The sequence below is a fragment of the Thamnophis elegans genome, chromosome 2, assembly GCF_009769535.1.
Source record: "Thamnophis elegans isolate rThaEle1 chromosome 2, rThaEle1.pri, whole genome shotgun sequence".
NCBI classification, from domain to species: Eukaryota; Metazoa; Chordata; class Lepidosauria; order Squamata; family Colubridae; genus Thamnophis; species Thamnophis elegans.
In genome coordinates, this window is record NC_045542.1 from 114,988,212 (window position 1) to 115,014,415 (window position 26,204).

Sequence of the window (26,204 nt, forward strand, 5' to 3'; positions counted from 1 at the left end):
GTCATATCTGACAACTATTCAGTGCCCTTTGAGTCAAAAAATTTATTCACCATTACTTATATAGTATATCTTCAAGGTGAATAAATTGACACCTCAGATATCCTGTGTAGATTAAAGTTTGTTAGTCCTATTCCAAACCATGTTACCTGATAAAGGATGCAGGACAACTGCTTGAAGTAGAGGCAAAGTTTTATTTTGATAGCATGAAATGCAGTAGAGCAATCAAAAGGTGGACTATGAACTTAGAATACTCAGAATGGTAGTACTTATGGTAACAATGGTCGTTGATCATGAAGTAATGGACTTTGATGTGAAATAAGTTAGATGTGCAAATTAAGGTGTTCCTCCTCTGGGGATATGTGAAGCCCAGGAAAAGAAGATCCGTTCATTGTCCTGTGGGGTGTGTGAACTTAGATGTGTAAATCTCTTTGGTGTGGAATTTTTATGAGGTATGATAAAAAAGTTCCCTTATCTTGAGAGAATTGTGTTTTATGTTTGCTTGCCAGTGCTGGTTGGCTTCCCAGAGAGACATGCTTTTGTCTCTAGCTCTGTTAGGGGACACTATTGCCTGTTGGGGAAAAAAGTTTTCTTCCTACAGCATAATGCACTCTGAGAAGTCCCTTGTCTCTGAAAATTTCTCTCTCCATGAGTTAAACAATCTATTACAAAGAAAACCAAACATAGTATATTTTTATAAAGATTAAAAGAAATGCACACCCTGTATGAAATATGAATCTAATTTAGATGTGCACAGCCTCAGAAAATCACAGCATTAAGAAAACTTTCATGGACAGGTCTATAAAGTTCTTTTATTTTTAATTTTTATTCCTCCCTTATTTTTATAGTCAACTGAAAGCAGCAAACATACATAATACTCCCTTCTCCTCTTTTCCTCACAACTGTGAGGTGGATTGGGCTGAGACTGGCTCAAAGACATCCAGCTGGCTTTCGTGCCTAACGTGAAACTAGAATTCAGTGTCTCCTGTTTTCTAGTCTGGTTTCTAGAAGTCAAGCTAATTTAATATTACTAAACTTAATTTCTATTACTAGAAATAGAAGTAATTAATATTACTAAACTTAATTTCTTTGCAGTAATATTTAAATACTTCCAAGTAAAATAGAGTTAATAATTTGTACTTCTACTAAATAATTGAAAAAATAGTCCCTCTTCAGTTTCTTTGCCCCTATTTTTCTAATTTGCAGTAAATTGTTAAAAAAATTAATATGCTTAACATTGTTTTGCCACTGTTTAACATTAACAATAAAGAGCAGTTCCATGCCTCTCTATAATTAGTGCTTTAGAGCTCCTGACTTGCGTAACAGATTTAGATTTTATTGCATAAGTAGATAACAATCCAGTAGTGTAGGTATGTTGCTTCTAAGCGCCAGTCCATACAGCAAAGTTTTACATCTAACTTTGCTAGCCATTGTTTTGGCACCTGGCCTTGCTTAATAAGAGTTTTATATTCAACTAAAACACCAAATTCCCAGGCGCCTAACACTAAACTCATCTAGTTCTGGGATAGAGAAAAGAACAAACCCACAAGCCTCATCCTCTAGTCTAGCACACGGCAAGCCGCTGAAGGGGAAACACTATTTCCGGTCAGTGGTGCTTGGTACATCAGAGCTACGCCTAAAGAGAATCTTGACCTTCTCCACCTTCCGGGTCCTTTAACTCTCTCCTCCCCTTTCTTTTGTCGTTCCGCTCCCTCGTTTAATCAGCCCTTGAGAGTCTGGGCGCCATTTCCGGCAAGCGCGTGGTTTCCTTTCCCGGGTCGCGCTTCCTCCTTCCTGTTCCTTCGCTGCGAGTTTTCTCATTGGCCCTCGCGGAGCTGGGCAGGGCGGCCCAAGCGATTCTGTGCTGTGGGGCGAGCGAGGAGGCGAGCAAATGAATGGTGTCAGCTACGGGTTCTTGCGGCGTCTGCTCGGCACTTTGAAGGCCCTTCCCTTGTCAAGGCGTCCGGGCAAACAGCGGCTGACTTGGTGGTTGCCTGCCTTCCCCATGGAGCGGGCGGTAGTGCGCTGCGTCCCGGCGGAGCCTAAGCTGAGCGTCTCCATCGTGCTGCAGGACGGTAAGACCCGGCATGTGCACCGAGACCAGACGGAGCCTCTGGGCCAGGCGCTGGCTCGCATCGCCAACAACGTCAGCAAAGGCCATGCCAAGAAGGCCAAGAAGAGCAAGAAAGCGCAGACCGAGACCGAGTCCGGGGCGCCGGGGACGCCTTCTGAGCTCGTCCCCGTCCGCCTTTTCTCCCAGGACGGGGAAGCCGTGGCCGAGGACGTGCCCAACCAGGAAGCTTGGAAAGACGGGTCGGTGCTGCAAATCGGCGAGACCCGCTACCGTGTGGAGCGCAATCCGCCCACGCTCACCGAGCTGCAGCTCCCGCGCTCGCTCATGGCCGGCTTCCCCGTGTGCCCCAAGCTCCAAGTCGAGTTCGGCTCCGCCCGCGACTGCCTCTTCCGCTGGTATTACGAGCAGAAGATCGAGCCGGCTGAGACAGCATCGGCTGCCCCGAGCAACAGCTGGGTGGAAGCCCCGGCCGGCTCCGAACGCGTCTTCATGCCGACCAACGCTCAGATCGGAAGCCGCCTGAAGCTCGTGTGCATCCCGGGCAGTAGCGAGAGGCGCTACGGGCTGCCCCGCGAGGCGGAAAGTGTAGGCCCCGTGGAGGCTGGCCCGGGCGCCTGCACTTTCGAGGCGCGGCATCTCTACACCAAGAAAGTCGCGGTGCCGGGACTGATCCGCATGGTTTCCTATAACATCCTGGCCGACATCTACGCCAGGACTGAGCTCTCGCGGACTGTCCTTTATCCGTATTGTGCTCCCTACTCGCTGGAGCTCGACTACCGGCAAAACCTGCTCAAAAAAGAACTGGCCGGCTACAACGCCGACATCATTTGCCTGCAGGAGGTAGACAAGTCGGTCTTCGTGGATAGCCTGGGGCCTGCGCTTGATGCCTTCGGCCTGGAGGGGCTGTTCCGGATCAAAGAGAGGCAGCACGAAGGCCTGGCCACTTTCTACCGAAGGGACAAATTCCGTCTCCTTAGTCAGCACGACATTGCCTTCAATCAGGCTCTGCTTGAAGATCCGTTGCACAGAGAACTGCGGGACAAGGTGGCTACCTGCCCGCAGGTTGAGGAAAGTCTGCTTAAGCGATCATCCGCCCTACAGGTATGGCTTACTAGTCCCTCTTATCTAAGGGGAAGGGTGGGGAAGGGTGTTTGTGGGTTAAGTTAAAGGGATTTTCATTGAGACATTCAAAGCCAGAACTGTCTCAGTTCCCCAAACTGCATCTTCTGGTATCTTGAGGCATTTACTTAACTTTGTTAAGAAAAGGTAACTTAAAAATATGGTTTCAAAGAAAAAGAAGAATGAGAATAAAATCCTCACAAATTGACCAAAGTAGAAAATTACTGTGATACTGTATAGAGCAGCGATGTCGAACCTTTTTTGGCTGGCGTGCCATAAGTGGGGGGAGTGCAGGAGGGTCCTGTGCAGGCGTGCACCCATAATGCAATGCGCGATCCCCCCAGTGTGCATGCGTGCACTACAGGCGCGAACACCCCTCCCCCCAATTTTTTGCATGCTTTTTTCGCCCTCCCCAGCTCCAGAGGCTTTATAGGAGCTTGGGGAGGGCGAAAACAGTCTCCCCCCACCAGGCCCTCTGGAGGCTTTAGGGACCTTCAGGAGGCTTCCCTGAAGCCTCCAGGGCACTTAAAATGACCCTCCAAGCAAACCGGAAGACCGTTCCCAAACTTCTGGTTTGCCCACAGGGCAAGTTTTTTGTGCTCCAGAGGCTTCAGGGAAGCTCATGAAGCCTCCGGAGGGCGTCAGGGGGGGGGGAAGGCTCTTTTCGCCCTACCCAAGCTCCTATAAAGCCTCTGGAGCCTGGGGAGTGCGAAAAATGACCTTTAAAAAAGGGTGAACTCATCTGGCCAGTGCGTGCATGCGCGCTGGCCAGCTGACAGGGCAGGGCCTTGCGTGCTCTGACAAATGGGTCCGTGTGCCACCTGTGGTTCGCCATAGGTTCGCCATCCCGGGTATAGGGGGAGCACAGTAACCATCTCCTCAAATATAAAGTAGCTAGTCCTTTTTTATATGATGTTATTTGAATAGGGAAAATAAATTTTCTAAAAGGATTTCAGACTTTGTCAGCAGCATAACTCTCTGAAAACAGAAGAAAATGGGAGGTAAGTTGGAAAAATTATATTGAGTGCAAAAATCTGGCTGGGAAATGCAGAGAACAGCAGATGCAGAAAACATTCATCTGATGTACCTTTCCCAGAGAGGCAACTGTACTATGGCTTGAAATATTCCATTTGTAAATCTGCCTTCTTCGTGGTCATGTGATGGGAATGCTGCAACTGAGGATTGCAAGCAACTCCAGAAACCATATGCTGCATGCTTTCAGAAATAATGTTATTCTTTTCAACCCAATCAAATGTTGGAAATAAATTGTGTAAAGCGACCTAGATTTTGTCCATCAGCAAGATAGTTCCCTAAAAATAAAATAGAATGGAGCCAAATTTGGTGCGTGTAGAAAAGGCAACAATAAGATTTGTGTATAAAATGAGTTGGATCCAACCAGGTTTATGGAAAAAAACATGTCCTAATACATTACTGTGGAAGAAAAAGGTGGGCAGTAGTTTGGAGTGTTGCAGACTTCTCCACAGATAGTCTTTGACTTATAACTATTCGTTTAATAACTGTCTAAAAAGGATGGCACTTCTCTGGCCATTGCAAAAATGTCACATATTCATACATATGCACACCTATTCTGCAATCATGTGATTATGATTTGGATACTTGGCAACCTGTTCACACTTAGGACTGGTTGCCAAACATTCCACAATGATGTCTGTTTACAATATTCTCCCCCAAATTTCTCAGAAAATCAAGGGGAGGGGAGATTGCAAACTGCTGTCCCCTAGAGAGAGGACTCCTTTTGGTCTTTGGAGTTGGCTGAAAGTGGGTCTTGTCAGAGGATATCCACTCCAGACAAAGCTGAGCCCCTCAGGGAAGCCATTCTGAGAGCAAAAAGGCTGTCTGCTGGAGGATTTCAGCTCTGTGTAGAATTGAGTCTTTTGGCGAACAAAAGGGCTGCCTGCCTGAGGCTTTCAGCCCAGCTCCAATCTGAATTCCTTCAGCAGGCAACTCTTTGCTCTTAAAAAGTTTCAGCTTCACATGATTAAAATCTTCCAGCAGACAGTTTTTCTGTCTGTGGAAGATAGCCCTTCCACACACAACCAGAAATGACAAGAATATGATTATTGAACAAAGCAATCATTTGACATCTCACTTAGACACCCCCTTCTTTTTTATCACCAGACTTGTGTTTTATAACTATTTTTAAGAGGTTGGAAAGAATCCCAACTACTATGCTCATTATCATTTCCCTAACTTAGATACTATATACAGTATTGTGCAGTATCAGAATTCATGAACATTTTTCTTGTAGGTTTCTGTCCTTCAGTCTCAAAATGATTCTTCAAGAAAGATTTGTGTAGCCAACACTCACTTGTTTTGGCACCCAAAAGGTAATTTCTGTTTCTGATATTTTTTTAAGTGGGTTATTATCTTGTATTTTGGATTCTGGGATTGGATATAAATTGAGAATTGGTAAATTGCAGAACTAGAAGCCTGTGTGGTGCTGTTTTTTGCCACAGGGTTGAAGTGAGGTCCTTTCCAACTGCAGCAACTTTCTTATTAAGCTAAAGCAAGAACACCGGCGGTTTCCAAGGAAGAAGTCTAGATTATTGTATTGTTCATAAGTTCATAAGCACACAATCTATTGTTAATTGGAGCTATTTGAATACCATGGAATAAAGTGCTTTGATGTCACTGATGAACAGCGAATAATTACTTAACATCTTTGGGATGTGTATTACAGTAGCAGAGAATAAACTCTTCGATTAATTAAGGGAACTGCATGAAAGTATCCCAGTAATTCTCTTTATATGAAAAAAAACATATTTGTCCTTAGTTTTCTGTGTGTCACTTCCTGTAATTAATATATAATTCTGCAAATTTAGCTCAATTTTAGAGTATTATTAGGTAGACTAAAATTTATTAAATACATTCTATAGTACGAGGATGGAGGTAAAGGAACACTTCCCCTTTTAGGGGCCCTTGACTATACTTAATTGAAGAAAGGAAGAGAAAGTATGGAAAACCGAAGGAGTCAGAGAAAAGAACATTGAAGAATCGAAGTTGGAAGAAACAAAGAAAAATAACAAAAAGTTGAAGAGAAGTACAGGAAAAGAGTACTGTACAGAAAGAACTGGGAGCATGGGAGCTGAGCCAAGAGGAATAACTAATTATGGGCCACAGTTTGCAGAACTGGCAGAATCAGCAAAGCAGTAGCAGTGGAAGCAGCGGACCAGTGCCAGCGGCCGGGGGAAGCAGAGTACAAAATGTCAGCCAGACCAGCAGATCAGTAACAGCAATGGCCTCAAGAACATCATTAGCACTGAAACGGGCTCTGATAACACTGTAGGATGGTAGCAGGTGATGGCAGTGTAGAAAAGTCCAAGAAGCCTGAAAAATCCAATGGCTGGGTTCCTGTAAACTGTCCTGACAGTTGCGTCACCCAACCATTGGTAGAAGCCAAGAGCCTTCCTGAAAGGAAACAACCCACATCTTCTATCTAACATTCTTTTGATGGAGACCACACAAGTGACTGCAGCATTGTGGGTTAGGAAGTAGGAAGGCTTGATGCAGCACAAAGAGGATCAGGGTTTTAAAAGTGCATGTGCGTATGTAAATAAAATTAAAAATTCCTTAAAAAATTAGGAAACTTTACAGGTGATCAATTGTAGAATTGGAATGAGACTACAACAGGACAAAGTATAATTTCTGGGAATGAGATGTTCATTTATTTGGTAAACTTGTACAGTTGTCCTTACATGATTCTGAACTCTGTACAAAGGTAAAAACAAAAACATTAGAAAAAATTATTTAAAAGTCAAAATTATTTAGAGAAATCTATTCTGGAGGGAATTGTTTGGCCTCTTGTTTGGTTCTGTCACCATCTCCCAAAATGGACCTGTGCTATTTCCCAGGGATAACAGCCATTGGCTCTGCCCTAGTCCTGCTCTGCCCTGCCCTGCCTGCTATTGCTGGTAAGCTGACAAGCTCCAGGCTGAGCTGTGATGATACCCCAGTACAGTATATGTGTTGCTGTCCATCAGCCTCTCCATCCTAGATGCAGAGCCTTACTCTATCCAAATGAGAAGACATAAGGCCTGTCTAAGACTTGCAAGCTGCTAACATATTTTGGCTGTCACCATCCACCTGTGTATCAGTGTGGCATAGTTTACCTAATACGACATGGAAAGCTACAAATTTGAAACCCCTGTCCTAATAGAATGCAATGGCAAACCATTTCTATATTATATTTGGGAATCAAACTCAACTTGGGGGCTTTACTTTTTTTAAAAAAAATTAAGACTGGATATTAAAATTATTTGAAACCTTAGACCCATTGACTAATCGTAATGATCCTCTCTTTTGTTTTAGGTGAAAATATCCGTCTAATCCAAGTTGCAATAGCGTTATCCCATATTAAGCATGTGATCAATGACATGTATCCTGGTACACCTCTCATCCTCTCTGGGGATTTTAATGCCACACCATCAACTGGAACATATACTTTTGTCAATAGTGGTAGTATTACCGAAGATCATGAGAGCTGGGATTCAGAAGTTAAAGAGCAACGGTTTGCTATGTCTCTAACCCACCAGTTCGGTCTTAAAAGTGCTTGTGGAGAACCAGCCTACACTAATTATGTTGGAGGCTTTCATGGATGTTTGGACTATATTTTCATTGATGCAAATGTTTTGGAGGTTGAACAGGTAATTCCACTGCCAAGCCATGAAGAAGTAACCACCCACCAGGCCTTACCAAGTGTTTCACACCCATCAGATCATATAGCACTAATATGTGATATAAAGTGGAAATAATCTCATTATTTTTGGAAACGTGCTACTTGTGAAAAATTAAGTTGGAATGCTTTGATCACAATTATATATCATTTATAATTCTTTGTAAGTGGTCATACTTTTTATAACAGCGTTCTTATGTACCAGTGCTATATTTTTCTTCTATTAATGAACAGAATCAATACAATTTGAAACTCTGATTGTCCTATTTCATTTTCAGATGACTTAAAATAAGGAGTAAGACTGGTTTGTTTAAACTGATATTTGCCAATCAGTCACTACTGACATGTTGAGGGAATACCCACTATGTTGTCTTTATAAGACTGTATTAAAGATTCAAAAAAAATTATTCTGACAGTTCCCACTATATTGAGGGAAAAGCTCTTTCATACAAACCAAAATAATTTGGGTTTAAATAATAGTAATATTATGGTATATTTGGGCAGTGATTTTTTTTTTTTTGACTAAAGGCCGATTTTGCTAGGGAGCTTAATTTTGATCAATAGTAATCCACGTTTAGGGGAGCTTAAGGACTATTGCTTCTTGCTGTTTTGGAAAGTTTGCAAAGAATTTTCATGGTTTGAGCAAGGTCTAAGCAGCAAAGACTCAGTGGATGACAACCTCACTTATTTCATTTTAAGCAAATATAAGTAATTAAAGAGATGCTGTAGCTGCATCTTTGAGATGGGACTAACTTTCTCTAGTGTCTTGTCTCGCTGACAGAGGCTATAAGAGGTAATTTAGCTCCAGTTAACCCTCTTCCAGACTGGTTCACAAGACCAAGTTAAAAAGGTACTCAACTGTTAATCCTGTGTACAAGGGCAAATTGTCTCCTTTATTAACTAAGGATGTTTGAATGTCCAGATGTAATCAACATACTGGTGTTACTGGTAACCTGGTTAAGCATGTTCTGCACCCTGCACCTTTAAATCCTGAATCTTTGTTAGCTGCCCAAAGTTACGGATTTGAGATAGGTGACCATATAAATAAAATAAACTAACTAAAATGATTAATTGCTTAACTGTTTGATCTGTGACCCCATCATGTGACAGTGCTAGGTCTACTTCTTGCAGCTTATGTTAACTGTGACTAATGATGGAGGATGTTGGCACCCCATTTCATTGCCCTAATTTGTGTAAGATAAGATTATTTTATGGCTAGCTACTTTATGGTACAAGGTCATGCAACCATAATTATGGCTAATTTTATGTCAATTTGCATAGATTGTTAAACTAGATACCAGATTAACCATGGTTTAGTATTCCATATGAAAACAGTATAACTCATTTTTGTCTGTCAGGTTTGTTAATTTATGTAGTTTCTGGATCCTTTATTTACCTAACCAGATTGCTACAGTATATTCAGTCTGTGTGTTATATACTATTAAAAACTCTTGATTCCTGTAACCTTTACCTGGGCAAAACAATGCAACAAAAGGGTTAAACATTTTAAACAAGTTAGCTCAAATGGACTAATTTACAGAATGTGTCCAAAATCTGGGACCCATGTCTCTTATGAAACTGAAATTTGGCAAGTTTTATGATGACATAAACATATAAAACACTATGATGTGATACACACGTTAAGCACTATGACGTGATACAAATAGTGTTTGATTCTGCTATAGAGTTCAACATGGGCTATTTTCAAAGCAGATGTATCTCTGAATGTATCCCAGCTTTTCCAGTTAAAGCAGTATATTCAAAGCTCTGCCATTGTCAAAGGCAATGAGAAATCTGAGTAAGAAAGTTCTGAAAGCATGACCCAACCAGTCATGAGTCAGCTGGTATCATCCAAAAGTTAACTTTTGCTCTAATTGGTAAATACACTCCACATAATTTTTCTGACAGTTGAAATTAGTTATACTTGACTCAGGTACTTAAAAAACTCCCACTTGTATAAACATTTTGATATTAACTGCTGCATTTTCACAATGTTTGACTCCTAGAATCCTTTGGAAAACCAGAGTTTAGAAGCAAATGGCAATTGAAAAAAAACTACCTTGTACACCACCACGTCTTGTGCTAAGAATACAAAACAATTTAACAGAGGATCTAATAAGCTGTAATAACCAATGTTGAAAATCTCAATTTTGAACAGCAAAAAAATAGTATTTCAGTAATTTTTAGAAAGCCATAAGCCATGATGTAAATGCAAATGTATCCCTTAAGAACAGCATCTTAAAAAAAATTAAATCTTTGTTTCCTTTGACGGCATTCAGGCAACCTTGCCTAAGATATACAAACTGGAAGGAATGTAGTGTGAGCTATTTGTTTTTAAGTTATTTTCAGGTTTGAACATCAGATTTAGTTTTTTCTCGTTTGAATAGCCTGGCAATATTAAATGTTCCTGCTTAAGACTGGAATGAGAACATAAGTCAAAGAAACAATGCTGATCTGTGCAAGCCCTATTAAGTAACACAAGGTCTGATTGGCTTAATGTAACCAACAATTTTCTGAGTAGATATAGGAATGTTATAAAAGTAAAGTATTTGACAAAATATCTGATAACATTCTGGTAGATAGAACGATTACTAAATGTATACATACATGGCTGAACATTTATACAGTTAAAGTAAAAAACTGGAGAAGGCATCTAATGGAGTGCCAAAACATGCAGTCATGAGACCAATATTCCTTAACATTTTTATTAATGACTAGGATGAAGAGGTAGATGGAAATATGGATTCTGTGGACACTACATAGTGCTATTACATCCCAACATGTTTGCAAAGTACTGATGACAGTTCTCAAATTGTGCTAATTTCTTAAATACCATAATTTGTCAAAAAAGTATAACAAGCCAAAGAAGATATTATGGCTTAATATGAAGTATGAAGCTAATGTATGTATTATGTAAATTTAGCAGTTTGGAGAATTATTTGAATGATATAAAGTAATTCAATAAATTAAAAATTCAGTTTTAAATGCATCATTTTTGGGGTGCTAGTTATAAATGAGTTTAAAAGACATTAGAAAATTCACATTTTTGAGAAGAGATATATGAAAATTTCCAAATTAAGTGGCTATCAGATTATCTAAGCATCAAATAATTGACTACGTGGGACTCACAGGACAATTGCCAGCAAACCAAAGTGTTCTGTCAATCATTAATGAAACAGACTCTTTGGGCAGTTTGAACTTTATTACATTCTGAACTCTAAGTACTCTCATATCTGGACATCTTAAAAGGATTTAATTTACAGCTTCAAAACACTTTTACAAGATTTAGCTTTGATAATTAATCAGTTATGTTGTACACAACTTTTAACTGCCCATCTTAATTTTTTGCCAAATTGAAAACAATTCAAAATCTATTCAGATCTGTTTGTGTTCAAGGTACAGAAAAAACTCCGTTTATTGAAAAAGAATCCGTCACACATTCATTATCAGTTCCACAAACGTAAGATTCAAGGAGCATACAACAAAGCTATACATTTTTATCATTTTAATTAGGAATAATTCTGAATAGGTTATAAAGAAATTAATCCATCAAGTCTGAAGAATTTTCAAAATCTCTTCATGAAGATATGTTCACCAATAAACAGTAAAACTTTAGCAGAACTATTATACACTGGGCAAAACAGGCTGATACTGAAAGCAACATGCAAAAAGAAAAAAAAAAGACAATCTGCTGAATATTTAAAAACTCCAATGAGCTTGTTGCAACCAGCACAGTAAGTATTATCAGGCTGAGTTCACACAAAGGCAAAAGTGGGTCAATTGAAAAGGTGGGGGTTAATAAAATGTTCCTCAGTGCAGAAGATTTGAATAGTGTTTTAGAGGATTCTTGGCAACATTAGGAAGTGTTTTTATAAGGGAGAGAAATAAATATAAATGGAATGCTAGATTAAGTCAGCAGACTGTCTTATGGAATGAAACAAGGATTGGTAACTTAGGAGATAAGAGGGGTCTTAAATATACTTAATTGAATTGGGGCTCAATAAGCATTCAATAGATTTCAAAGTCACAACTATATTCAGGCATTTAGGCTAACAACAAAAAGAAAAATCAGAAGATACACTTTTTTTCCAAATTAAGGAGTTTCTCTTTAACCCAAGTCTAGTGTTACCTTGGCAACATAGCTTGGAGAACAATAATTGGCAACAAAATAAGTAAAAATGCTGTAATATCCTGCCCAAATCAGTTCCAGATACTGTATAATAAACCAAGATGCAGCTAATTTTGATGTAACAAGCCTAGACCACTTATATCAAACGTGTCCTTGGTGCGAAAGTCATCCAGTTGCAGTTAACGCTTTGATAGCTCATTTGACAGCCAATCAAGTCCCTCGTATAGACCAGTACCTTGTGTAGCACAGGTAGCCTGAACATACCACTGTAAAAAGAAGGAAGTGATATTATTAATATTCGGGACTGTTCTTGAGAACACATTTCAGTTCTGAAATCCAGGACAAATCCCCATGCCTCCCACTATATTAAGCAATTCTAAATAAGAACATAGGCAGGGATGTCAAAAAACATCCTTGAAGAAGGCAAATGCAACCAACTTCAGTACTGCTGTCATCTCTAAAGGTAAAGGTTCCCCTGGCATATACATGCTAGTCATTCCCAACTCTAGGTGGCGGTGCTTAGCTTCGTTTCAAAGCTGAAGAGCCAGCACTGTCCGAAGACGTCTCTGGCATGACTAACGTCGAAGGTGCATGGAACGCTGCTACCTTTCCACCAAAGGTGGTTCCTATTTTCCTACTTGCATTTTTATGTGCTTTCAAACTGCTGGGTTGGCAGAAGCTGGGACAAGTAATGGGAGCTCACTCTGTTACGCAGCACTAAGGATTCAAACTGCCAACCTTTCTGATGGACAAGCTCGGTGTCTTAGCCACTGAGCCACCACGTCTCTTTTTGCTATCATCTCTAGCAATTACTAATCGCTGAAGGGGTCTTTTATGCAAAATTATAGTCAAAGACAGCGTAGGTTTTAACTTGAATGAATAAAAAACCTTATTATTTCATTTTTATAGTAACTCTTCCTTCCACAGTAGGCCAGAATGATTACAGATTAATATAAAGGTAGCCCTTGCTAAAATGATTACATATAATATCAACGAAATCAGTCCTAAAAGAAACACAAATTTAAATATTGCTAAACATAACTACAATTGTTTTAATTGTCATAATTATGATCTTATCTTAATTATCAATGATTTCTTTCTTAGCATAGAAAATACAATCTTTGTCACTCTAAAAATAAAATTGTAATTCGGCTGAGAAGTTTGTTGTTGCTGACAGCTGAAACAGAAGTTTAGAAACTCTTTATGCCACTCTGCCTTTGCAGTATCAAGTGGCCACATACACATTTGGGTGTTGTTTTCTAAGGAAAACACAGCCCTGCATGATGAACACAAATACTTTTACCAAATGTCAGCTTTTCATTCAGAAGTTTCACTGAATGTAGAAAATTTCAGTACTTACAGTTCTATTACGCAGGGACTGAAGGCCTAGTTTATCTGTCATTTCACTGATTGCCATGGCATTTGGCAAGTCTTGTTTGTTTGCAAAAATAAGCAGCACCGCATCTCTCAACTCATCTTCTTGAAGCTGGAGAAAAAAAAACATTATAACTTCTATCTTTTGACGTTTCTAACAAGCAAAAACCTACAAGGGAAGAAGACAACTGCATTGGCTGTATTTTTCCTTTATTTCCCCAAATGGTATTCAGAAACAAAGCTGATGAAATTATCACCAAAAGCCAGTTTGGTGTAGCAGTTAAAGTCTGGCCTAAAAACCAGAAAACGGTGAGTTCTAGGATTCCCTTTTGCCTGGAAGTCAACTGGGTGACCTTGGCCAAACACCATCTCTCAGCCCAACCCACCTCACGTTGTTCTGAGGAGAAAATAGGTGAAATCACAGGTATATTCACTGCCTTGTGTTCACACGCACACACAAATAAAAAGGTGGCATATCTAATAATAATTACTACTACTACTATTACTACTACTACTCGTCAGATGAGAAATGGTATACTATGCTAAAGTAGCTCCTGGAAGTATAATGTTACTGCAAATAAACATGCCAAAACTGATCATGCCATTCTTACTTTTCCCATGGCTAAAAGAAAGGCTGGTAATCTAGTCCATACTTTTGAATTATGGAAAAAAGTTATGAAAACATTTCAATTGACTAAAATTATGATGAAAACTAGATGTCAAAACCTATAGGTTCCTTTGGTGACAACAATGGCAGATGAAAGATGACAACTTGGAATGAAAGAGAATTTAATTATGAAGAGTGTAAACTAACTAATAAAATGAATGAATGAGAGAATAAATACATTGTATATCTGAAATTAAGAGAAAGAACAAGAATATAAAGGTATCTGATCTTCTAGATTGACAATGAATGCAGGGAAGCAATAGTACAGGTTTAATTACAAATGAAAAAAAAGGAGAGATGTATGTCAAAAACTGAATTTGAGGTATGAGTGCTGAATGATAGTAGTAGTAACCTACAGCTTAGAATGTTGCACTCTCGGGGAGGGGACAATCAGTAACACATTTGGGGAAACGTTGATGTTGCACAACTTTCTGAATGACTCCGAAGTGGAAAAACTCTTCTGTTAAGTGATAGAAATGGATGAGTGGGATTGAAAAGGCACAGAAAAATATAATTTGAATCTTTGAGAATGATGTACTTGCCTAGCAGAATGTTTTAAATACAGAGTTTAAACACAAATCTATTCAAGCGTACACATGGAAAAGGAAGTGACTGAAAAGCACAGTTGATTCATTTTTGGATGAAAGACAGAGATTTAGTGGTAGCATAATGATGACGAAAAGTTCTGAATATGAGACAGGATGGGAAGGCATTAGAAATTGTGTGTAAAGAATTATATTAGTGTGCCACAGAAACGCGAGGAGTTCTCCACACAAGAAAAATGAAAAAGGGTGATTCATTCATTCATTGTCAAACAAATGTCATCTCAAACCAATGGTTCTGGGCATTGAAAACAACTTTACATTCTTAGAAGAATCAAATAAAGAAATTGTGGATGAAAAAAAGCATATGAGATAATTACAAATTGAATAAGAAAAAGATACAAATTGCAGAAAAAAGCAGCTGCAAAGAAAAAAAATTAAAGAAGCAGAACAATGCTCAGAAATTTGATAAAAATAAAACATTGTTTTGGAAGTGGGTGAACTAAACCAAGAGACCCCAGCAAAATATATGATTATGAAATATTATGAGAGAAAATGAAATGAGGGAATGTCAGGAACTTTTTAGAGATTTGAATGAAAGGAACCATACGCTGAAGACAAGAATGAAAATGAAAACTCTATGATTGTCTGAGGAAAAAATGACGAAAAGAAAGTAAAAAATATAACTAGGTTGAAAAAATAGCAGTTGCAGGTATAAGCAGTGTAATTGGATAAATGTTGAAAAATTGATACAGAATGACTGTGCAATTGATTTTCCATATGAATAAAGGCTTCAGCTGTGTTTCAAATTTGGGAGAATCGATTATTGTCTCTTTGCAAAAGGAAAAGGGAGCAAGTGTGAATGCAAAAACTACAGGGAGGATTTCTTGGTTAAGTGTCCCAGGGAAGGTGCTTGGCAGAATTCTGAATGAAATGGTACCAAGAGTTGCACTGAGCCAAATGTGGTCTGGCTTTATGCAGGGCATGAGGTACGCAGACTAGTTTTCTGCATTAGGAAATGAATTCAATGAAAAAATGTACTCAGGTGATAATGAATCTTAGGTCCTTATTGGACATTCATAGAGAGAGCATCTTATGTGAATGTGTGATTAGTTATTGAACATTATAAGACCTGTATATAAAAAAATAAAGTATTAGTATTAAATGGACAGCAACTCAAAAGGCTCAACCCTGAGTTAGAAGCAAGGAAAGCTCTCGACTGTTTAAGGTATTTATGGGTAAATTTCCAAAGAATGCTGATAGAGATGTTATAGGCATGTCATGTAGGAATATGAATGAGCATGTACCTTTGTATTCAGATGCCATGTTGCTAGCTGAGAATCTAAACTGTTTGCAGAAAATATTAGATAAGTGATATATAACAAGGAAAATGAATCTGAAAAGTAATTGTCAGGGTTCCAAGTAACACCCCAACCAATGAAGACTCCAAGGTCAGCAGTTCCTCCAGGGCTGACAGTAGTATTGGTATTTTTAATGTTGTTTGCCTCCTAGCATCTTTAGGAAGTCAGGCAGTTTTATATTTGATGAATAAATGAAATATCCAAGAAGAAAAGAAAGTGGTATAAATGAATCCAAGCTATACATTAATGGTGGCAAGCAGGAGCAATTGATTGAGTTTGTGTACCTTGGTAGAATGCCTATTAAAAATGGGGAAAAAATGGTGAAGAGATCTCAATATGTACAAACACTAGTAGAAATGTAATGGGGATATATGTGCTCTACTGCACAAATATTCTCTAAAAAGTGAAAACTGCTTTATATAAATGCATATTTGCACCTACTTTTTATGCCAGAAGCATAAAAGTAGACTAAATGCTGTAGGACTGGATCACTTAGGAATTGTGTGCGGTTAAACCAGAGAAAAAGAGTCAAGAATGAATCAGCGTTGAAAGATTGTGACTGAATATAATAACATGTAGCCAATAGAAAAGAAATAGTAGGTTGGTCATCACGGTGAATGAATACGACTGAATGGCAAAATAAATGAACCATGGAGGAATGTGAGGAGCAAGAACATGGCTGGATGCAATTGACAAGAGGGAGGCAAGATGTCTGAAGGCTAAAAGGCAAAGGAGGGTCTGGAGACAGTAAAAGCAAGGATGATTTACAAAGAGATAAAGTTATGAAGTGGTATAGCAAGAAGGGTTGGTATGAAGTAGGTTTAACAATAATCCCTTTTCATTTTCTTATCTTGTGCCCTTAATTCCTTATGTTTATAATTTCTATTTTTCCTATGCTTTACATAATATTTAGTCTCCAAACAAATTGCATATATGTAACCTTAAAGAGTTGCAGGCAGATGACATACTTGCACTTCATGTACTCTAAAACACCTCTACCTAATTATTTCCATAGCCCTAAAACATGCAATAATGTCTCTGAACATCCTATTTGATTTTTTTTGTTATTTTATATTCCAGATTTAATATTTTTAAAAGAAACTCTGTTGTCACATTAGCACAGAAATTGTCACATTCTGATTAAGTTACCATTTTCTGCAATTCTTCTGCTGCTTCTTGAATTCTCTCTCTGTCATTGCTATCTACCACAAAAATGAGACCCTGGAGAGGGGAAAGTATTGATTAATGTGGTGAGATAATAATAAATAAAAAGATTCAAGTCAAGTCTGCCTTGATTTCATATATCTTTATCTCCAAAATAAAGTTTCAGATGTGAAACCATGCAAAATATCAAGCTTTTTTTTTCCTGACATGCAATCTGTTCCTATGTGCCAGTACTTCAGAAGAGCCAGGAAATGGTCAGGAAAGTATATCCAAACTTTAGAATTTATGATAGCTTTCAATAAAAAAACCATGTCTTCAGCTACTAATGAATTAACACTATTTAATTAACTTGCTATAGCAACCATAAAGAATGCATCTCCATTAGATAATTAAGACTACTATTTCTATCAAAGTTCACAAAACAGTCCTACTAAGTGATATCATAAGATTTCTTCTTCAGTTTAAGTTTTCAAATGGCTAACTTTTTGGAGTAATTATTTAGTTTCCATTCCTGCACTGAGCACTGGACTAAATGAGGCCTTTGGTCTTTGTTAGGCTTCACATGTGCTATTTGTGCTCCAAATACAGTTTTGCCCATCAATGACTGAATTTCTCTATTAAGCGAAACAATTTTGCTGTGTGGGGATAGTGCCATGGAGAACTATATTTAACAGTCTGCCCTCTGATGCAAAGGAATGGAAACAATGTCCAATGCCTCAGCTCACCTTGTATGTTTCATAAGATTGGAAGAGGAATACAGCTCATGAAAACAACTGTGCAAGTAATATGCGATAGTTACTATATGCTGCCTTTTCCATTCCCAACCACTTGGGAAATGCTGGGAACCAAGTATCTATACAGCCACACTGTTGTAGTTAATTCTTCAGCCTTACAAAATCATAAGCCCAAGGGACCTATGTCTCACCTAACTACAGTTTGCAATGAGGACATCACAGATAAAGTCCTTAAACCTTGACCTGTCATGCTGGCTTCTGGAGAAACATAATCTTATTCAATGGATGAGATTAACATTTTGTACTGGTTTTAGCTATAGGACTCCATCCCCAACAAGTACAAATAAATAATAAAAGCAAACATAAAAAAAATACATTAAAATACATTTTAAAAAATGACATAGCACCATGAAATAAAGCAAATTAAGGATGTTATTTAAATCCTAAATAATTGAGAGTCATTAATTCAATGAGTGTTTAAAAAATAAATAACTTGCTAGAAATTACCTGTGTGTTCTGAAAATAATGCCTCCAGAGTGGTCTAATTTTATCTTGACCACCAACGTCCCAAACAGTGAAACAAATATTTTTATATTCTACTGTTTCCACATTAAAGCCTAAAGAAAAATAAGAAAATTATAACTACCAGAAATATCAATTACAACAAATTGCAATATTATTCAAACTATCCAGTTTTAAGGAGATTTCAATGCTTAAATAGCTGATTGAAGTAGGTGTGGGGATGGCATTACATAAATCTGACAAAAACAAAATATACTCACAAAAAGCTAAAAGTACATGTTTAATGTTTAATAAATGTTTAATGTTTAATAAATTTATATGCCGCCCAATCCCGAAGGACTCCGGGCGGTTTACATAAAAACAATTTAAAAGAACACTAAAAAGTTTAAAAAGTAGAAGACAAGGCAAGTTAAAAGACACAACATGCACTCAACCTTAGTGGGGCTGGACCTCATTCAAGAGGTCAACAGCCCCAGGCCTGCCAGAAAAGCCTGGTCTTAATAGACTTTCAGAAGGCCGTGAGAGTGGGGAGGGTCCGGATCTCTGGGGGTAGATCGTTCCATAGGGCCGGGGCAGCTACAGAGAAGGCCCTCACCCGAGGAGCCGCCAAACGACATTGTCTAGTTGACGGCACCCGGAGAAGGCCCATCCTGTGAGATCTTATCGGACACTGGGAGGTATGTGGCAGAAAACGGACCCGAAGATATCCAGGTCCTAAGCCATGTAGGGCTTTAAAGGTGATAACCAGCACCTTGAAGCGCGTTCGGAGACCAATCGGGAGCCAGTGCAGCTTGCGGAGGATGGGTGTAATACGGGTGTATCTTGGTACACCCAATATCGCTCGCGCGGCTGCATTCTGGACCAGTTGTAGTCTCCGAACGCTTTTCAGGGGCAGCATAATTTGTTTAGTCACGTTTTAAAAATTATAGTGCTAGAACAAGAAATTCAACAAAGATTTTATTTCTTGAGTTTTTATCTCAGCTTGTAGAACATTTTTCAATGTTGGCTTCTTTGGGTTTCTTTTATCTGAATAGTTTATCTTGGAAGCAAACAAGTAGCAGGAAAAATTGTGTACTGGTCATAGACACTTTCATCTCTGGCTCTAGAATTTCTCTTTGTTGGGATTATTCCTCAAAACAAGTATCTTTAGACATAAAACGTATGAGCTCAGTAATAATGTACCATAAAGAGTGTAATAGTCTAGAAATTTCATTCAAGCCTATACTGTGACAAACTGCAATTCTCCTATAAACCTAAACTTAATGAACATTGTTGTTTGTTTATAATATTAACAAATTAATGCATTCCCATGTTCTTACCAATTGTTGGAATTGTAGTGACAATCTCTCCTAATTTGAGTTTATAGAGAATGGTGGTTTTTCCAGCTGCATCCAAGCCAACTAGGGGGAGAAAACAATAAAGCCAATTTTCACTCTTCACACTTTTTACAACAGATTCAGTCATGTGTGTTTTTTCAAAATAGATTTTCTATCCTGTAAATGTTCCTTGTCCATCTCCCAGGGTGTGTTGTATCATAATTTTACTCTACCTAAATATATAATGAAAATACAATTTATTTTCTCTCTTCACTTTGCAATTTATTTTCCTATTTTGAGATTTGTAACTGGTCTCCTCACTTCCAAACCAGCTGCTTAACCAAAAAAGTTAAATAGCATAAGCAAGAGTTCTGAATATTAATTCTGGTCCACTAGAACTGGTATTCAGTATAGTTTGTAGTATTATTGTTTCTGCCTCTAGGTCATCTGAAATATTCAGCTTTGTATCATTTTGGGTCCCAAATAGAAGGTTCCCAAAGTCTCCTCAACACACGACTGTACTAACTCTGAACTGGCAATTGGTAAATCTGAATAAAAGTGAATAACAAACGATATGTGCCAATCAACACTGATAAAAATTTAATTCATTATAGGAAAAGAAAAACCTCTTCATAGTTCTCCCTGCAACATCAGTATCAGGGGAAAAAATAGCATCTTTCAAAGAGGACCATGGGGAGGGGAAGAAATATTAGCATACTTCTAGAAAAATACAAGATTTACAGAATTATACTAAAATTGTGTTTTCCTTTTAAAAACATATGGTATTATTGAAATGCATGTTACTATAAAGTTCAAATTTACATGTGTTATACTCCATACTGAGTAACTATAATTTGTTAGAGTTTTCCAATTAACTTTTAAAAAATAAAGACATACTATATTTTTACATAGGTTTTCATTAAATAAAAGTAAATATGTATTCTGAGCCTTATTTAGAAAAGCAGATATCTTATAAATACTTATAAATACAAAGCTGTTTTAGCATTGTTTTTAGCATTTAGCATTATTAATGCTAATAATGCAGTTTCAGTTTGAGGCTGAAATATATTAGATCTTAAAATAATACAAAAAACCCACGATGATTTTGCGTAAAGAAATTAAGCTCAAGAACTCACAAACTTTTGCATTACGTGTTGTCATCCTTGAGAGATGAGAGATACAGTATTTTGTAATACAGCAGAATGCTAAGGATTAGCTTGGGAATTACACTTCTTTTTACAAACAGCATTTCATAATTATTTAGAAAGCATGCTGGGGATCCCAAGAACTGTAATTGAAAAAGACTGTATATTGGCTTCTTTCCTCTGCAGACTTATGCATCCCCAAATGCTTAGAGATATAATGAGAAGTATGTAGTATAAAGCACAGGATTGTCATAAACAAATCAAGCAGATTCTGTATGAATCTCCCAAATGTGGAAACTAAATGGAATTGCAAGGTGAAAAGGGGAGAGGAAAATTCATATTGTTACAAGTTTTAAGATCTAAGCCAAGGTTTCATATGAAATGTTATACAGTGGAACATAGAAATAAAAATGTCCAGAACACTGCATTAATTTTAGGACCTATGCAAAGAAAAGCAACAATAGCTGAAAAAATATTCTACATAAGCACTGAGCAGGCTAATTCTTCCCACAGCCCTTTTTACTTTATAACATCAGCCATATGCCTATGAAGATATGTTTTTGATTTGCATGCAATCCAATCATCTAGTTAATTCTCATATAGTTTACTTAACTCTCAAACTGAGCCATGGCTGATGTATAGAATCAAAGTCTGAAATTGTGGCTTGTTATAAAAATAAGGAAGAATCACAGAACTGGAGCTTACTTAACTTCTATGGCTCAGCATATCCTGCAAAAGTGCCCAGTCTTTCCCTCAAAGAACACCTTCCCAGATTGTTATTTCTTTCTTACAGTGGCAACTCTTCACACAGTGGTCTTCTATTTTTTGATGCATTTAACACCACAAAATAAAATTCATTATATTTTCTCCTCAGAGTGCACCATTTTCATGTGTAAACTGAGAGATGCTCTTAGAAGAGGACTAGAGAGAGGTGCATGGGAATAGAAATGGGATGATACACTCTGCTTTTTGATCAGTTAAAAATATACAAAGCAAGGTTGAAAATGGTGTGATAACATTATCCCACAGCCAGAAATCAGATATATAACATTCTCAAGAAGGGGAAAAGAGCTTTAGAGATCTTATCACAAAATTTTTAAAAAACTATGTTTTTTCACGGCAGCTAAGCTTCTGAAACTACACCTTTTTTCTTCACATTCTTACTTACCAAAGTGAAAAATACTCTGGACTAAAATGGAGATTCTTATCTAGGGTATGGTCACTGATTGAAATACTTTAAAATATATGTAAAATATATTATTAACAGAAACAACTTTATCATTGTTGAGAACATCTGGAACAGTTAAGCTGAAGCTGTATAGGAAAAAATACAGTTGAGCATTTTTACAGGATTTTAAAAAACGATTAAAACATATCAATATTATTTCCTAAAGACTGGCACTTAAAGACTGGCACTTATGACTATAATAGCTGTAATAATATTAATCTGCTATAATAAAGCCTAGCATTGCTAATATCCAATGATTATAGAATGATTTTCCAATTATGCCTCCCTATATAATATACCTTGTTCTGTTCAAACCCACAACCCTCTGAAGCTACGTAGGGGCAGGGTGAGAAAAGAAAGTTTAGTTGTGTGCACTCTGGGTTGTTGGTTTTTCATGTGCACTGGACCACTGTGAGACAATTCCAACACACCCAGTTGTACTGCAAAATTCAGATATGCCCTCAAATGCTTAACCCAATTTCTAAAACATAACATTTTTTATTGACAGAAGAAATAGTTTTGTTGAGTTTTGGTCTTTCTGTGTAACATTCCAAATTTTGGTGGAATCATGCAGAATTAACATGAAATGTAAAAAAAAAAACCCACACTGAGATAGTTTCATCAGCAAATGAAAGTCAAGCTGATACACCTGACCTACAATGTCCATGAAAGAACATGTTCTCGTGTACCCTCTCACTTTCTGTACTGTATGCATGAGAAAGTCTGATGCATTCTTCACTGGATGAATAAACAGAAATTTGTTGCTGTGCCCAATACAGGTAGTCCTTAGTTTACAACAGTTCACTTAGTGATCGTACAAAGTTGCAACGGCACTGACAAAAATGACCACTATGACCATTTTTCGGACTCATGACCATTGCAGCATCCCCATGGTCATGTGATTTACATTCAGATGCTTGACAGGTGATTCACATTTATGATCGTTGCAATGTCCCAGGGTCAGGTGGATTACCTTTTGACAAGCAAAGTCAATGGGGAAACCAGATTCACATAACAGCCAGGTTACTAATTTAAGACTGCAGTAATTCATTTAACAAATGTGGCAAGAAGAGACATAAAATATGATAAAACTCACTTAAATTTCTCACTTAGCAACATAAATTTTGGGGCCAATTGTGGTTGGAAGTTGAATGTATTGGATTTGCATAGTTTAATTTGGTACAAAAGCCATGCTTTAAACAGTTTTCAAATCCTGTTAACATAACAACTAACCAAGGAAGGCAGCACTTTTAGTACTGAAACATGAAGCAAGAAAAGTCTCATTTAAATTTGTCATATACTGTAGTTTCAATTATAAACTGAAACTAATTTAAATCTAAAACTTGAAACTTCCAAAATTCTCTTCTGGCTCTTAGTAGTGCGAGGAGACACATAAATCAAACTAGGCCATATTTTCATTTTTCAAGTTAGAATTAAGATATATATTAAACAAGATTCAGAACATATGCTGGGTTTCTGCAATCCTGCTTACCTTACTATTCATAACCCACTAAAAATTCTTACACATACCACACTTTCTGAATAAAAAGAATATCTTCAGGCAGCTGAAATATATATTTTTAAAATTAAGCTTAGATGAAGAAAGAAAATAATGTTATCCTTAGCTACATGAGGATAACAGAAAATGTTAAGAGAAAGTACAATTCTGCAATTTGAAATATTTTCACATCACATAATTTCAAATACACATACTTACACATTTAACCTGATGGGAGAGATACAGTTCAAAACCATGGCTATTTTAGAACAGCAACTATATATTTAGGACAAATTCTCAAAGTAATATTGTAGGCTACCAGCAACAAACATACATACATACATACACACACACACACACACACTTACATATGTATATGTATATATATACTTTTATACATCTTTTTTCTGACTGTTTTTTCCTTGTTATTCATGTCAATACTGAAAAGTATTTTTAGTATCTCCATTTAAAACCCATCTCCCAATAGCAAATACTAAAAATATATGTGCTAAAGGTCCAGCTTCATACACTGAAGCATACATCCATTTGTACAGTTAACCTTTCAACTTAAGCCCTTGTAACAAACGATGTGAGAAAAGGTCAATTAAAAAAAATGGGGGGGAAGAAACCATAAGCGACCTTGATTCAATTGTCTATTAAGTGTTAGGGCACCTGTCCTCTCTTTACTTTATTCTAACCCTCTTCCTCAGGCGGAAGAAATAGGATTGAACGAAAATAAAAGGAGGCTGTTTTTACAAAAGGAACCCTAGCAACCATGAGGGCTTTTTGCTAAAACTTATTTTGAAACACAGGAAGAAGAAGCCCCATCGCACGGAAAACAAACCACATCCTGGCCGGGGCCTCCGGGGGGAGCAGGCAGGGGGCTGGAGAGACAATCGCCTTGACCTAAACCACCTTCTGCGGTGGATTCCTTGGGAAGATCCCGACCATCCGGGCTCCCACCACTCGAGCCTCCAATCCCACCCCGCTTCTCTCTCTCTTTTCCCTTTCTCTTTCGGCGCTTCTTTCGCCTCCGGCCTAAGTTGCGCCCCTGCCTGCCGCCCAAACGAGGCGTTCGAAACCCCGCCAGGCAACAGTAGCGGGCAACCCACCCAAGCCTCCCCCGCCCTATGGCTACGTGGGGGCCCCGAGCGCGGCGAGGAAGCAGTCTAGTCTCCCGAGCGACGCGCTGGGCCGCCTGCTATATGCCCGGGGTGGGGTCGCCGCAGGCTGTCCGGGGAGGAAAGGCTGCCGAGCGCGGGGGTGCGGAATACGGCTTGTTCGCGCCGCTCTCACCCATGAGGATGCGCATCTGTTTCTTGCCGAAGAGGCGCGAGAAGAGCGAGGAGATGGTGAGGCCCATGGCGGCTCCCGGCTGGGGCGCTGCGGCGCAAGGAGCGAGCGGGATGGCGCTAGCCGCGTCGAAGGGGTGGGGGAAGGCAGCAGCAAGCGACCCGAACGTCGGTCCCTCCTGCTCGCTTTCTTTTTCCTCCGCTGCTTTCCTCTCCGGGTGGCGATGAGCTACGGCGAGGGCGCTGGAAGGAGCTCGCGGCGTTCCGCTCACCGAGGCTGCTCTGTCTGCGTCCGGGGGAGCCTGGCTCGCCTCTTCTTCGCTCGCTCTCTGCCACGTCACGACCGCCCCGGCTCCAACGCGGACAGAAACGCGTCACGCCCGCCACATCCTCACCGCGGCGCCGCCCCCACGAACCTTGGAATCAGCCTCGCGAAGGGTAAAAAAAAAGACTACAACTCCCGGGATGCTCCTAGCTAGCAAGCCGCCTTGGAAAGCTTGAGTCTTACGCTGTGCGGCACGACGGGAAAAATAGTTCTTGAGCAATCCGGTGGTTTAGCCTTTCCAAATGGAATGTGACGCGGGGCATGCTGGGGGCTGTAGTAATTTCTTTTTAAAAACCCTTTTCCAAACACCTCTTCCGGGTTTTTTTCCTGCTGCAATGTGTACTGGGAGGCATAGCCTTCCTAGGCGAAGCGCGAGGCCTACTTCCGGTTTGTAGTGCCTTGAACAAAGGTAGTGTCTTTTCAGTTGCCACAGGTTTAATTCTGACAAGTAACAGATCTAGTGATGAAACTGGCTGATGACGCTTTAGATTCCAGCCGCTCCGAGTCTCATATGATGAAAGGAAATCATCTGGGAGGGATTCATTGCAGATCAGCAAAGATCTATTGGACTATCAACAGCAGTAACAAAAACTGCTTTAAATCTAGAAAAAATTGGGAGAAAATTAGGAGCTTGTCTATCAAAGAATGTGTGCACACAGTATTGATACTGACATTCCTGGTGTGAACCCCAATGGTTCCTCTACTTTTATATTCAGTTTTTGCAATTGTTCTTTACTTTTGTAATTGGTTCTTTACCAATTTGGGTCTGAGCCTGGTGCCGAAGCCAATGATGGACGCCAGACACTAGGTGCAGGTTTTCTGATTGCTTTTTATTGGAGTACTCCAAGGAAAAGGGTTCCTGGTCAAAAGACCAAGAACAAAGGATTAAGAAAGCTTTTCACGAAAGGAGAAGGCAGGACAAGGTGAAATAATAAGAAATATCCTCTAATAAACATTTTAGCAATAATTCTACAATTTGTTCTATTGGTCTATAGCTGTCCCATTCCTAAGCCTTGGCTAATGA

At 38.8% G+C, this 26,204-nt stretch overlaps 2 protein-coding genes across 2 annotated transcripts; one reads left to right on the forward strand and one right to left on the reverse strand.

The window, feature by feature from the left end:
• The first annotated feature begins 955 nt into the window (after positions 1–955).
• On the forward strand, positions 956–11,565 carry PDE12 (phosphodiesterase 12). Its single transcript, XM_032208663.1, has 3 exons — positions 956–3,172; positions 5,460–5,538; positions 7,520–11,565. Exons 1-3 carry the CDS (start codon positions 1,889–1,891, stop codon positions 7,960–7,962), a joined length of 1,806 nt encoding a protein of 601 aa, XP_032064554.1. The 5' UTR covers positions 956–1,888; the 3' UTR covers positions 7,963–11,565.
• Positions 11,065–25,252, reverse strand: ARF4 (ADP ribosylation factor 4). The gene is made up of 6 exons (XM_032208664.1): positions 24,860–25,252; positions 19,696–19,776; positions 18,362–18,471; positions 17,106–17,177; positions 13,373–13,498; positions 11,065–12,278 (listed from the first exon to the last, which is right to left on the reverse strand). The coding sequence occupies exons 1-6, from the start codon at positions 24,924–24,926 to the stop codon at positions 12,192–12,194; spliced, it is 543 nt and encodes a 180-aa protein (XP_032064555.1). The 5' UTR covers positions 24,927–25,252; the 3' UTR covers positions 11,065–12,191.
• Positions 25,253–26,204: the final 952 nt, after the last annotated feature.